This window comes from Megalobrama amblycephala, unplaced genomic scaffold (assembly GCF_018812025.1).
Source record: "Megalobrama amblycephala isolate DHTTF-2021 unplaced genomic scaffold, ASM1881202v1 scaffold230, whole genome shotgun sequence".
Classification (NCBI taxonomy): Eukaryota; Metazoa; Chordata; class Actinopteri; order Cypriniformes; family Xenocyprididae; genus Megalobrama; species Megalobrama amblycephala.
The window spans coordinates 193,506-209,610 of NW_025953339.1; the positions used below are offsets into that span (position 1 = coordinate 193,506).

Below are 16,105 nucleotides of genomic sequence, written 5' to 3' on the forward strand. Positions count from 1 at the left end.
TGTGTATTTAAACTCTTAGTTCTGTCTGTTCATTGTTCTGTCGTTTATGTTGAAGTGGTTGTGTTTTATCTCTCCTACATGTCAGATTTGTGATTAAAGACAGTGTTATTGTATTCTCCATCATCATGAGCTTCATTACAACCAGCCATTCATGACAATTTGTTACACTGTTTTTAGTCTGTTCTCACTTCTGTCGTTTCACAGCAAAGATTTGTCAGATTCCAGCATATGAAACAATTTTACAGCCACAAAGTTTAAAATGCTTCAAAGTTTAATGATCTTTTTACTGATAAACATACAAACCCGTTAACTAAAACCATTCATGAATCTTTCTTCAGATGGAGATGCAGCGCTACAAATGATGTGACTTGAGCTCTATTGACTTAAAATAAAATACACATAAATACAGTATAATGATACTAACTGTAGTTTCTCCAGCTTGAATTGTGGGTTCATCAGTAGATCACTGAGGTTTTTCACTCCAGAGTCTCCTAGTTCAATACAGCTCAGGTTCAGCTCTCTCAGGTGTGACGGGTTTGATTTCAGAGCTGAAGTCAGGATGAAACACTGTTCCTCTGTAATACTGCATCCACACAGACTGAAGACAGAAAGAGAAAATGACTCAAATCCATGTTCAGTTCATGTGTGAGTTAAATGAATCATAAATAAATGTCATACAGTCACTAATAAACCAGCAAAAACATGGAAACTTAATGATATAAACGAACAAACCAAGACAGGATCATTTGAGGATACTAGTTACAATCCAAGTCTGGATCCGTCCTCACTCCCAAAAATAAGTGAATTTATCACTCTAGATTAATATATAGGATCAATATAGAAACAATAGAAAAATGAACATTTAAATGGTCTATTTTCATTATTAATGTAGGAAAACCTTATACATGAATCCATAGGCGCCGATCCCGTGGGTGCTCGGGGGCTGGAGCACCCATGGAAATGGTTGATCACCCACGGAAAAATACGAGATATTCTCCATTGATTTTAACCAATAAAAAAATCGATTGGAGCTTTCAGACACAATCTTCACCCTTTTTTTTTTTATAGTTTATTTAATGCCATTTCTATGGAGATATTTTAATGGCAAACATCAAGAGCGCATCCAAGTGATGCGCGAGCACAAATGGCTCTACTCTCGATCAGATACATGCATGCGCTCAAACTCTCCTTGCATCAGATATCAGCGAGAGCATGACTCGAGACAACACTCATGAAAGATGTGCTTTTGGGTCGAAATTTATGGAGGACCAAATTGCTCAAAATTAAATAATTAAATGAATAATGAATTTAATAAAACAACAATTTAATGTAATAGTTTATTCTGAAATAATTAAATAATCTATTTATTTAATTATGAATTCAAATATTAAATAAATCAATAAATAAATGTATTTATTTTGTAAAATGCCATGAAAACACAACATTTATTGTTTAATATATTTCACAATATCCTCTTTCACACACTATTATTGTGTTCAAATATATATTTTTTCATAATTAAATGTGCTTTTTCAAAAAGCTGTTTTTCATAATAATATGCTGCATTTTTTTACGAATGACACCTATTTGACGAATCATGTACTTCCAAAGCACGATTTTCCCAAAGATTCTTTTCATAATAATAGGGACATTTCACAAATGCCAATCAATGCAAATGCCGGGAGGTGATGTGAGGTGAGGCACTGGGCACACACCGACAGAAACATAAATCGGCTCCTATGCATGAATCGATTATTAAGTCATTTTAGAGTGTAATTTACAACCTTTAAATACACATTTTGCTTAATAAACAAGATTTAGTGAAAAATACTATTAGTCCAGTATAAATGTAACATTTCAGAATAATCTATTTGTGTAACAGTTTTGTTGTGTTTTATTATCATGGTGTTGCTGTCTGTGTGTGTTCCCTAGTTAGTGTTCTTGGTTGTTAATTAGTTCCTGCAGCTGTTCTGTTTTACCTTGATTACTCTGTCTGTGTATTTAAACTCTTAGTTCTGTCTGTTCATTGTTCTGTCGTTTATGTTGAAGTGGTTGTGTTTTATCTCTCCTACATGTTAGATTTGTGATTAAAGACAGTGTTATTGTATTCTCCATCATCATGAGCTTCATTACAACCAGCCATTCATGACAATTTGTTACACTGTTTTTAGTCTGTTCTCACTTCTGTCTTGTTTCACAGCAAAGATTTGTCAGATTCCAGCATATGAAACTATTTTACAGCCACAAAGTTTAAAATGCTTCAAAGTTTAATGATCTTTTTACTGATGAACATACAAACCCGTTAACTAAAACCATTCATGAATCTTTCTTCAGATGGAGATGCAGCGCTACAAATGATGTGACTTGAGCTCTATTGACTTAAAATAAAATACACATAAATACAGTATAATGATACTAACTGTAGTTTCTCCAGCTTGAATTGTGGGTTCATCAGTAGATCACTGAGGTTTTTCACTCCAGAGTCTCCTAGTTCAATACAGCTCAGGTTCAGCTCTCTCAGGTGTGACGGGTTTGATTCCAGAGCTGAAGTCAGGATGACACAATGTTCCTCTGTAATTCTGCATTCAATCAGACTGAAGACAAAAAGAGAAAATGACTCAAATCCATGTTCAGTTCATGTGTGAGTTAAATGAATCATGAATAAATGTCATACAGTCACTAATAAACCAGCAAAAACATGGAAACTTAATTATATAAACGAACAAACCAAGACAGGATCATTAGAGGATACTAGGCAAGGCAAGGCAATTTTATTTGTATAGCACATTTCATACACAATGGTAATTCAAAGTGCTTTACATGAAGAAGAATAATAAAAATAGAACATAAGGAATAGAAATAACAGTAAAAACAGATATTTTTGCTATCTGGATGGATGAGCTAGGAAGTCTCAGGGAGTTTTTGTTGTTGTTGTTGTTGTCGTCCGTCAGAGTGGATCTAAACGGATCTATCCATCGGAGCGATCTGAATGGATCTTCCTCACACGACAGGACTGCTACCTGTTAAGGCACTTCAAACTGATAAACAAAGTTTCAATCTCCCCTTTTGCCAAGACACCTCAAACTGCACCACACAGCCTTAATCCCCCTTCCGGAGATATCTTATCTATGCAACGCAGTTCAAGTTTCCCCTTTGGAAATTTCCCCCTTTGGAAAGTGTCCTGACTGTAATCCAGAGATATCTTAACCATGCACTACAGCTTAAATTTCCCCATGGTTTGTCCCCTTATCCAAATTTACCAAATTTTAACCTAATCACAAATGCTTTCTTCCTAATTCTCCCAGCTCTTTCAAACAGACAGCAATATTTAAAATGCATTAAAAGTCAGAATAACAAAATGATACATAAAAGATATAAAATACATTAAAAATGAAATAAAAACAGGAAAAGGAATTTAAAGAATAAAAAGATAATACGTATAAAATAAAGTGCAAACAGTTCGGACATAGCACAGTGCTCAATCAGCAAATGCATAGATAAAAAGATGTGTTTTGAGTCTGGATTTGAATGTGGCTACTGTTGGAGCACACCTGATCTCTTCTGGAAGCTGGTTCCAGCTGTGGCTGGCGTAACAGCTAAAAGCAGACTCTCCTTGCTTTGAGTGAACCCTTGGTATTTCTAAATGACTTGATCCTGATGATCTGAGTGATCTGTTAGGATTATATTCTATGAGCATATCTGCAATGTATTGAGGTCCTAGGCCATTGAGTGATTTTGGAGTATTTTGGAGGCCTGTAAATAACTATAAGTAGAATGCGAGGAGCACCTTTTAACACAATACCCAAGTATTCGAAAGACAAGTAATCGCCAAATGACACTTGCTTGCATAGATAGACATCTTTAAATAGAGCAGCTACACCTCCACCTCTCCTAACAGCTCTGCAGACACTCATAAAAGTAAAGTCAGGAGGGGCTGTTTCATTCAGGATTGTTGCATTGCAGCTGTCTTCAAGCCATGTTTCATTTAGAAGAATAAAATCTAGGTTGTTTGTGGTTATTAAGTCATTGACTAGAAGTGATTTATTTTTAAGTGAGCGGATGTTTAAAAGTGCTAACTTAACAGTCTTACTTTCTGTCTCTACAGTAATCTTAGTTTGACGTGTAATAGGCAGCAGATTAAATGGGTTTGCCAAACGGTTTGAAAAGGCCTTAGGCTTTCTATAACGTAATAAAACAGAAATAGAGAAAGCTACAGGCACACTGGGTTCCCACTTGTTCTGTAAACATTTGATAAAGTCACTGTTATCATAGCGGGGACCCGACACACATCACTGAGAGCTGTTATCGATTGTTTTTGGTTCACCTAGAACAGATGGAGGGGGTGAGGGCCCTGGCGTTGTGGCAGGGGCCGAAGAGCTCTCGCAGGAGGAGGAGGAGGGCGAGCAGTGGAGCAGTTCTAACATGTCACTGTCTCTCGGTGAACTCTGTGGGCAGGGCTCAGTCAGGATTGTGTGCGTGAGCAGTGGTTGTTGTGGCTGCGTGGTGTTATCATTGACCTTGTGGGATGTGTCAACCGCATGTCCATTCAGGTGCTGAAATGAAGTCCTGTGGTCAGTTGTACTCTGTCCAGGTGTGTTTGTGCCATTCAGATTGGCACACACTGCTGAAGGATGATGGAGGGAGAAGTAGATATTGTCCTTTAGCACTCTTGAGCCCAGTTTGTTTGGGTGCAGGCCATCATGAGTGAACAGTTGTCTCTGACTCCAGAACAGATTGAAGTTGTCGATGAAATTCAGTCCCTTTAAGTTGCAGGTTTTTTGCAGCCATGTGTTAAGCCCAAGCAGCCGTGTAAATCTATTTGTTCCTCTTGCTGGGAGTGGTCCACTGATGAACGACTGAACTTTTAGTCTTCTAAGCATTTCAAAAAGTTCATTGAAATCCCTTTTAAGGAGTTCTGACTGCTCCTTCCGAATATCATTCTTCCCCACATGGATGATTAGTCGATTTGCAGTCTTATATTTCATCAGAATGCTCTTAAGTTCCCTGTTTACATCAGAAACTGTTGCTTGTGGAAGGCAGCATGTAGTTGAATCCCTGCTGCTAATGTTTCTGATAATAGAGTCACCCACTATCAGAGTCCTGGGCTCAGCTGCACTATGAGCGGAGTACTGCTGTCTGCTCGAACGGCAGTTAGCATCGGTGTTAGCTGCTGGCTGATTTGATCTGTGTCCGATCATGTTTAGGGATTCCTCACCCACATTCATCATGTCTGGAGATTCCTCACCCACATTCATTAACACTTCAAATCTGTTCTCCAAATGTATTGGTGGTGGTAGGGAGCTAGTGTTTGGGGTAGAGGATGCTACTGCATTAATATGTGATACTCGTGACAATCTAATGTCTTGAGTGCCTTTGGGTCTCGCTCCCTGTTTGTGCCATCGATACTAGTTACAGTCCAAGTCTGGATCCGTCCTCACTCCCCAAAATAAGTGAATTTATCACTCTAATATAAAATTGTGTTTTATCTCTTCTACATGTTAGATTTGTGATTAAAGACAGTGTTATTGTATTCTCCATCATCGTGAGCTTCATTACAACCAGCCATTCATGACAATCTGTGACACTGTTTTTCAGTCTGTTCTCACTTCTGTCTCGTTTCACAGCAAAGATTTGTCCGATTCCAGCATATCAAACTATTTTACAGCCAATAAGTTTAACCCTTTGAGAGGTATGGTCCCACATATGGAATTTCGAACGTTCAGCGACATCACATAACTGATGTAATATATATCACAGCTATGCAGTGTTTTCAGCCACATAATGTTTCTTTTAGGGTTTTATACATTTAAATACGCATAAGCACCAGTAAAGCAATACATTTAGAGTTTATAAAATACACACTGATGTCAGACATCAGTGGAAGCAGCAATAACAGTGAATTCAAATATAATTTGCCGACATTTGTTCATATCAGACACACATAATGGACCTAACTAACAATAAAGTTTACTCTATTATTCTTCCAGTTCACCAGCCACTTAGTTGCATATATTTCAGGAGAAACTGATGAATTTACGTGCTGTAGATCCTGACAGGACTCTGTGAACTGCAGCGCAAACTAAGATGGCGGCGCCCATCTCGCGTTATAGATCAAGATAAAGATCATTTAAATGTTTTTAAACGACAAAACACACTCACTCACACATATTTGAGAATCTGAATATCAGATAGTTGATGACATGGTAAGAAAGTTTGTGAATACTTTAAATAAAAAAGGAAAAACAAAATAATAGCGATCCATCTGTCATACAGTGTTATTGTGGCTGCGGTCAGTGCTCGTGACACGCATGACGCGTCGCCATGGAAACAATAAGGTTAAACATTCTAAAATTACGGTCGCCTTAAAAAAAAACTCACTCTGGGGGGTCAGCTAGAATATTTTAAACTTGCAGTCGAAAGGGTTAAAATGCTTCAAAGTTTGATGCTCTTTTTACTGATACACATACAAACCTGTTAAAGGATTAGTTCACTTTCAAATGAAAACTAGATAAAAAAAGTTAGGGTACACTAGGTGGTTGCTAGGGTGTTGATATGTGGTTACTAGGGTACTCTGAGTGGTGGTAAGGGTTTTATGTGGTTGCTAAGATGTTGCTATGTGGTTGCTAAGGTACTTGGGGTAGTTGCTTAGGTGTTGCTATGTTGTTGCTAAGGTACTCTGAGTGGTTGCTATGTGGTTGCTAGGGTATTATGAGTGGCTGCAAAGGTGTTGCTATGTGGTTGCTAAGGTATTCTGAGTGGTTGCTAGGGTGTTGCTATGCGGTTGCTAGGGTGTTCTGGGTGGCGCTAGGGTGTTGACATGTGGTTGTTAAGATACTTACGATGGTCGCTAGGTTGTTGCCATGCCGTTGCTTAGGTATTCTGGGTGGTTGTTAGGGTGTTGTTATGTGGCTGTTAGGGTATTCTGGGGGTTTGCTATGGTGTTCTGTGTGGTTGCTATGCTGTTGCCATGGTGTTCTGGGTGGTTGCTATGCAGTTTCTAGGGTATTCTGAGTGGTTGCTGTGAATGATCAGATAGATAGATAGAAATGGTCAGATAGATCGATAGAAATGGTCAGATAGATATAGATAGATAGATAGATAGATAGAAAGAAATGGACAGATAGATAGATAGATAGCTAGATAGAAATGGTCAGATAGATAGATAGATAGATAGATAGATAGAAATGGTCAGATAGATAGATAGATATGGTCAGATAGATAGAAATGGTCAGACAGATAGACAGATAGATAGAGATAGATAGATAGAAATGATCAGATAGATAGATAGAAATGATCAGATAGATAGATAGATAGAAATGGTCAGATAGATAGATAGAAAAGGTCAGATAGATAGATAGATAGATAGATAGAAAGAAAAGGTTAGATAGATAGATAGATAGATAGATAGAAATGGTCAGACAGATAGATAGATAGATAGATAGATAGATAGATAGATAGAAATGGTCAGATAGATAGATAGACAGAAATGGTCAGATAGATAGATAGATAGATAGATAGAAATGGTCAGATAGATAGATAGACAGAAATGGTCAGATAGATAGACAGAAATGGTCAGATAGATAGACAGAAATGGTCAGATAGATAGATAGAAATGGTCAGATAGATAGACAGATAGATAGAAATGGTCAGATAGATAGATAGATAGATAGACAGAAATGGTCAGATAGATAGACAGAAATGGTCAGATAGATGGATAGATAGATAGATAGATAGATAGATAGATAGATAGATAGACAGAAATGGTCAGGTAGATAGATAGATAGATAGATAGATAGATAGATAGATAGATAGAAATGATCAGATAGATAGACAGAAATGGTCAGGTAGATAGATAGATAGATAGATAGATAGATAGATAGATAGAAATGGTCAGATAGATAGATAGATAGATAGATAGATAGATAGATAGATAGATAGATAGAAATTATCAGATAGATAGATAGACAGAAATGGTCAGATAGATAGATAGATAGATAGAAATGATCAGATAGATAGATAGACAGAAATGGTCAGATAGATAGATAGATAGATAGATAGACAGAAATGGTCAGATAGATAGATAGATAGATAGATAGATATGGTCAGATAGATAGATAGATAGATAGATAGATAGATAGATAGATGATAGAAATGGTCAGATAGATAGATAGATAGATAGATAGATAGATAGAAATGATCAGATAGATAGATAGACAGAAATGGTCAGATAGATAGATAGATAGATAGATAGATAGATAGATAGATAGAAATGGTCAGATAGATAGATAGATAGATAGATAGAAATGATCAGATAGATAGATAGACTATACTAATAATACTAATGCGTTCATTTCATATAAGTTGTTGGAATATTCAGGGTCTTCATTCTTCAATATTTGGTTCTAAAAGCACAGACCCTGAATTTCTGAAAAATATCAAAGATGCTGATATTATCATTCTCACTGAAACTTGGTGTAGAAATGATGTGCTTACCTACTGTCCCTCAGGCTACTATGAAGTAATTGTGCCCTCAGTTAAATTAAGTACAGTCCATCGTGGACGAGACTCGGGAGGAATTCTGGTGTGGTACAGGGAGGATCTGGCCAAACACATTTCTGTTACTACAGTTGGAAAATTTCATTGCTGGTTAAAAATAAACAAACAAATTGGCATTTCAAGCACTGACACTTATATCTGTGCCATCTACATTCCTCCAGCAGAATCCCCTTACCATGATGAGGAATATCTGAACAACCTCCACACTGAAATCAGCCATTTCCAGGCCCAGGGAAATGTGCTGCTGTGTGGAGACTTTAACGCAAGAACAGGATCTGAACCTGATAACATAGATCCAAAGGGCAATGAATATGTCTTTGGCCAAAAACCTGTGAGCCTCACAAAAAATCTCCCACCAAGAAACAACCTTGACCAAATGGTAAATAAAAACGGTAAAGAGTTAGTGCAGCTCTGCCGAGCCTCGGGCCTGTACATTCTTAACGGCAGGATCAGAGGGGACTCTTTAGGGAGGTTCACGTGTTGTTCAGGTCTTGGAGCTAGTGTAGTTGACTATGCCATCACTGACATGGACCCTTCCTCCTTCAGTGCATTTACTGTCAAACAGCACACTCCACTCTCTGACCATAACCAAACTAACATCTACATCAAAACTCATCACACACCAGAACAAAACAGGCTGGAAACCTGCAAAATGTATCAGGTCCAGCAGAGATACAAATGGGCTCCAGACAGCCCAGACAAATTTATCCATGCCCTCAATTCGGAAGAACTAAAAAATTTAATAAATACATTCATAAATAAGAAATTTGAAACAACTAATGATGGTGTTAATTCGGCTACAAATGAAATAAATTACATATTTAAAAAAGCAGCGCATAGAAGTGAATTGAAAAAGAAAGGCAAAAAATATACTAAAAATACCCCAAAAAATGAAAAATGGTTTGACTCAGACTGCAAAACACTAAGGAAACAACTTAGAAAATTATCAAATCTGAAACATAAAGAACCAAACAACACAGACATCAGAAGTGAATACTGTTCAAAACTAAAACAATACAAAGAAACAATTAGAGTGAATAAGCAACACCATCTGACCAAAAGTTTACAGGAAATAGAACATTCAATCAATCAGAATCAGTTCTGGGATATGTGGAATAATCTGAGCACAACAAAACCACAAGACCTACCAATACAAGATGGAGAAATCTGGACAAAACATTTTGAAAATTTATATAAAGAAATCCCACCAAAACAACTCAATGACAATTATAATCTGATCAACCAAAATCTACAAACTTATGAAGACACAATTAAAAACAATCAAAATCCACTCGACTTCCCAATTACACATGAAGAATTGACAAATAAACTCAAAAGCCAAAAATGTAAGAAATCTTGTGGTGCTGACAGCATTCTGGGTGAAATGCTGAAACACAGCACACCTGAGCTGCAGACGGCTGTGCTCAAATTATTCAACATTGTACTTAGTTCAGGCTGTTTTCCTGACATCTGGAGCCAAGGACTTATTACCCCAATTCATAAGAGTGGGAATAAATTGGACCCTAATAATTTCAGAGGCATTTGTGTGAGCAGTAACCTGGGGAAGTTATTTAGCAGTATTTTAAACAATAGAATTGTAAACTTCCTTACCGAACACAATGTCCTGAGTCCAAGTCAGATTGGCTTCCTTCCAAATCACAGAACAACTGACCACATTTACACCCTACACACCCTAATCAAAAAAACACGTAAAACAAACCAAAAACGGAAAAATATTTGCATGCTTTGTCGATTTCAAAAAAGCATTTGATTCTATTTGGCACGACGGATTATATTACAAACTTTTACAAAGCGGTGTAGGGGGTAAAGCTTATGACATTATTAAATCAATGTATTCGAACAACAAATGTGCAATACGAATTGGCAACAAACATACAGAATTCTTCAGCCAGAAGACAGGAGTACGGCAGGGCTGTAGCCTGAGTCCAACGCTGTTCAACATTTACATTAATGAACTAGCGGTGCAGTTGGAACGGTCTACAGCTCCCGGACTCACTCTACAAGACAAGAACATCAAGCTCTTGCTGTATGCAGATGATCTGGTGCTGCTGTCACCCACTGCACAGGGACTACAGCAGCACCTGGACCTGCTGGACGACTACTGCCAGAACTGGGCCCTGGCAGTGAACCTCAAGAAGACCAACGTTATGGTCTTCCAGAAAAAGCCCAGATGTCAGGAACACAGATACCAGTTCAGTCTAGGCAGTACACTTACCTCGGTCTGATCATCACTGCATCGGGGAGTTTCAGTATGGCAGTGAATGCTCTCAAAGATAAAGCTCGAAGAGCTCTATACGCCATCAAGAAAAGATTCCAAAACATTGATTTACCAATTCCAATCTGGTGTAAAATCTTTGATAGTGTGATTCAGCCCATTGCGCTGTATGGAAGTGAGGTTTGGGGTCCACTCAGTGATCAGAGCTACACTAGATGGGACAGACATCCAACAGAAGCCCTACACACAGAATTCTGCAAAATTATCCTAAAATTACAAAGAAGAACACCCAACAATGCATGTAGGGCAGAATTAGGCCGATTCCCATTGATTATTAATATGCAAAAAAGATCCCTCAAATTCTGGATGCATCTAAAATCAAGTCCCACAGAATCGCTACATTTTAAAGCATTGCAAACCCAAGAACTGAACCCCGAAAAGAGTCCCCTCAGTCAGCTGGTCCTGAAACTTACTAACCTGACTAACTCTACTAACACTAACCAGTCTCAGACCAGCACTGCTTCTCCAAACATCAAAATAAACCAAATTATCAAACAATCTAAAAATACATATCTGGAACATTGGGATGAGGAAACTAAAACACAAAGTAAATTACAATTCTATCGAACTCTAAAATCAAATTATGAATCAGAAAAATATCTCCAAAGTGTCAAAGACACAAAGCAGAGACGGATCCTGACCGAGTACAGGCTCAGTGAGCACAGTCTAGCCATCGAGACCGGCAGACACAGAAAGAGCTGGTTACCCAGAGAGCAAAGGGTGTGTGTTCACTGCAGGACAGGAGAGATCGAGACAGAGATGCACTTCCTCCTTCACTGCCACAAATACATATCAATTAGAGATCTCTACTTCACCAAATTCAGTAACATAATAAAGAACTTTACAGCCATGACTGAAGTAGAGCAAATAAAGTTAATATTAGGAGAGGGACCGACAGCAGCACTAGCTGCGAGATACGTGTGGACGTGCCACAGCCTGAGAGACAGCAGGTGAATGTGTGTAATGTGTGTGTCTGACCTCAGTGTGTTTCCCTACCGTCCACCACAGTGACCCTCTGTATGTGTGTGTATTTGATTAACCACTGTGGTACCAAATGTTCAGACATGTTCTATTGTGTTATTGTGTTCTATTCATTTAAGTTTAAGTTATTTTATAATATTTGATAGCATTATAATATTTTATATTATTTTCTTCTATTATACAGATGTTTTTATTATTGTTTTATGTATGCTTTGGCAATATTGTATGATTTACAGTCATGCCAATAAAGCAATTTTGAATTGAATTGAATTGAATTGAATTGAATTGAATTGATAGATAGAAATGATCAGATAGATAGATAGATAGATAGATAGATAGATAGATAGATAGATAGATAGATAGATAGATAGATAGATAGATAGATAGATAGATAGATAGATAGATAGATAGATAGATAGATAGAAAGAAATGATCAGATAGATAGATAGACAGAAATGGTCAGATAGATAGATAGAAATGATCAGATAGATAGATAGACAGAAATGGTCAGATAGATAGATAGATAGAAATGGTCAGATAGCTAGATTGCTAGATAGATAGATGATAGATATGGTCAGATAGATAGATAGATAGATAGAAATGGTCAGATGGATAGATAGATAGATAGATAGATAGATAGATAGATAGATAGATAGATAGATAGATAGATAGATAGATAGATAGATAGATAGATAGATAGATAGATAGATAGATAGATAGATAGATAGATAGATAGATAGATAGATAGATAGATAGATAGAAATGGTCAGATAGCTAGATTGCTAGATAGATAGATAGATAGATAGATAGATAGATAGATAGATAGATAGATAGATAGATAGATAGATAGATAGATAGAAATGGTCAGATAGATAGATAGTTAGAAACAAAGATATATAGATAGATATACAGATAGATAGATAGATACAGCCATGACTGAAGTAGAGCAAATAAAGTTAATATTAGGAGAGGGACCGACAGCAGCACTGGCTGCAAGATACGTGTGGACGTGCCACAGCCTGAGAGACAGCAGGTGAATGTGTGTAATGTGTGTGTCTGACCTCAGTGTGTTTCCCTACCGTCCACCACAGTGACCCTCTGTATGTGTGTGTGTATATATTTGTTTAACCACTGTGGTATCAATGTTCAGACATGTTCTACTGTGTTACACTGTTAATTTAAGTTTAAGTTATATTGTAATATTTGATAGCATTGTAATATTTGATATTATTTTCTTCTATTATACAGATGTTTTTATTATTGTTTTATGTATGCTTTGGCAATATTGTATGATTTACAGTCATGCCAATAAAGCAATTTTGAATTTGAATTTGAATTTAGATAGATAGATAGATAGATAGATAGATAGATAGATAGATAGATAGATAGATAGATAGATAGATAGATAGATAGATAGATAGATAGATAGATAGATAGATAGATAGATAGAAATGGTCAGATAGATAGATAGATAGATAGATAGATAGATAGATAGATAGATAGATAGATAGATAGAAATGGTCAGATAGATAGATAGATAGAAATGGTCAGATAGATAGATAGATAGAAATGGTCAGATAGATAGATAGATAGATAGAAATGATCAGATAGATAGATAGACAGAAATGGTCAGATAGATAGATAGATAGATAGATAGATAGATAGATAGATAGATAGATAGATAGATAGATAGATAGATAGAAATGGTCAGATAGATAGATAGATAGAAATGGTCAGATAGATAGATAGATAGATAGATAGATAGATAGATCTGGTGCTGCTGTCACCCACTGCACAGGGACTACAGCAGCACCTGGACCTGCTGGACGACTACTGCCAGAACTGGGCCCTGGCAGTGAACCTCAAGAAGACCAACGTTATGGTCTTCCAGAAAAAGCCCAGATGTCAGGAACACAGATACCAGTTCAGTCTAGGCAGTACACTTACCTCGGTCTGATCATCACTGCATCGGGGAGTTTCAGTATGGCAGTGAATGCTCTCAAAGATAAAGCTCGAAGAGCTCTATACGCCATCAAGAAAAGATTCCAAAACATTGATTTACCAATTCCAATCTGGTGTAAAATCTTTGATAGTGTGATTCAGCCCATTGCGCTGTATGGAAGTGAGGTTTGGGGTCCACTCAGTGATCAGAGCTACACTAGATGGGACAGACATCCAACAGAAGCCCTACACACAGAATTCTGCAAAATTATCCTAAAATTACAAAGAAGAACACCCAACAATGCATGTAGGGCAGAATTAGGCCGATTCCCATTGATTATTAATATGCAAAAAAGATCCATCAAATTCTGGATGCATCTAAAATCAAGTCCCACAGAATCGCTACATTTTAAAGCATTACAAACCCAAGAACTGAACCCCGAAAAGAGTCCCCTCAGTCAGCTGGTCCTGAAACTTACTAACCTGACTAACTCTACTAACACTAACCAGTCTCAGACCAGCACTGCTTCTCCAAACATCAAAATAAACCAAATTATCAAACAATCTAAAAATACATATCTGGAACATTGGGATGAGGAAACTAAAACACAAAGTAAATTACAATTCTATCGAACTCTAAAATCAAATTATGAATCAGAAAAATATCTCCAAAGTGTCAAAGACACAAAGCAGAGACGGATCCTGACCGAGTACAGGCTCAGTGAGCACAGTCTAGCCATCGAGACCGGCAGACACAGAAAGAGCTGGTTACCCAGAGAGCAAAGGGTGTGTGTTCACTGCAGGACAGGAGAGATCGAGACAGAGATGCACTTCCTCCTTCACTGCCACAAATACATATCAATTAGAGATCTCTACTTCACCAAATTCAGTAACATAATAAAGAACTTTACAGCCATGACTGAAGTAGAGCAAATAAAGTTAATATTAGGAGAGGGACCGACAGCAGCACTAGCTGCGAGATACGTGTGGACGTGCCACAGCCTGAGAGACAGCAGGTGAATGTGTGTAATGTGTGTGTCTGACCTCAGTGTGTTTCCCTACCGTCCACCACAGTGACCCTCTGTATGTGTGTGTGTATATATTTGTTTAACCACTGTGGTAACAAATGTTCAGACATGTTCTACTGTGTTACACTGTTAATTTAAGTTATGTTGTAATATTTGATAGCATTATAATATTTGATATTATTTTCTTCTATTATACAGATGTTTTTATTATTGTTTTATGTATGCTTTGGCAATATTGCATTATTTACAGTCATGCCAATAAAGCAATTTTGAATTTGAATTTGATAGATAGAAAAGGTCAGATAGATAGATAGAAATGGTCAGATAGATAGATAGATAGATAGATAGAAATGGTCAGATAGATAGATAGATAGATAGATAGATAGATAGATAGATAGATAGATAGATAGAGATTAAATGAGTTTGAGTTTCAGTGGATTAGAAATAGTACACAGAATGTCAGTCTAATGGGCTTCTGTAGTTTAAATTTGAATTTTGTCAGTTGGAGTTTGAACAGTCTTGACTCATCTGAACATTCATCAATGAAAGTCAATGGCATTTATCAGAGTAGATAGATAGATAGCTCTTCTTCCTTCAGCTCATACTCACTGATCCCGTTTACTGCAATTATATACACCTAGGATGGCTTGAGGGTGAGTAAAGCTTGGGCTAATTTTCATCTAAAAGTGAACTAATCCCTTAACTAAAACCATTTCTGAATCTTTCTTCAGATGGAGATGCAGCGCTACAAATGATGTGACTTGTGTCCTGTTGACTTAAAATAAACTAAACACTAAATACAGTATAATGATACTAACTGTAGTTTCTTCAGCTTGGATTGTGGGTTCATCAGTAGATCACTGAGGTTTTTCACTCCAGAGTCTCCTAGTTTATTCCCGCTCAGGTTCAGCTCTCTCAGGCGTGACGGGTTTGATTTCAGAGCTGAAGTCAGGATCACACACTGTCCCTCTGTAATTCTGCATCCAATCAGACTGAAGACAGAAAGAGAAAATGACTCAAATCCATGTTCAGTTCATGTGTGAGTTAAATGAATCATGAATAAATGTCATACAGTCACTAATAAACCAGCAAAAACATGGAAACTTAATGATATAAACGAACAAACCAAGACAGGAGCATTTGAGGATACTAGTTACAATCCAAGACTGTTTCCGTCCTCACTCAGAAAAATACGTTAATTTATGACTCTAGATTAATATAAAATTGTGTTTTATCTCTCTGACATGTTAGATTTGTGATTAAAGACAGTGTTGTTGTATTCTCCATCATCGTGAGCTTCATT

The 16,105-nt window shown here is 37.1% G+C and overlaps 1 protein-coding gene across 1 annotated transcript in view; it reads right to left on the bottom strand.

Moving 5' to 3' along the window:
- Positions 1-360: 360 nt before the first annotated feature.
- LOC125261012 (ribonuclease inhibitor-like) overlaps positions 361-16,105 on the bottom strand; it is a 38,770-nt gene continuing 23,025 nt past the window's right edge. The window contains exons 6-8 of the mRNA XM_048179553.1: positions 15,621-15,794; positions 2,421-2,594; positions 361-598 (exon numbers count right to left, since the gene is read on the bottom strand). Coding sequence (XP_048035510.1) covers positions 376-598; positions 2,421-2,594; positions 15,621-15,794 — 571 coding nt within the window. The 3' untranslated portion in view covers positions 361-375. The remainder of the gene's footprint in view (positions 599-2,420; positions 2,595-15,620; positions 15,795-16,105) is intronic.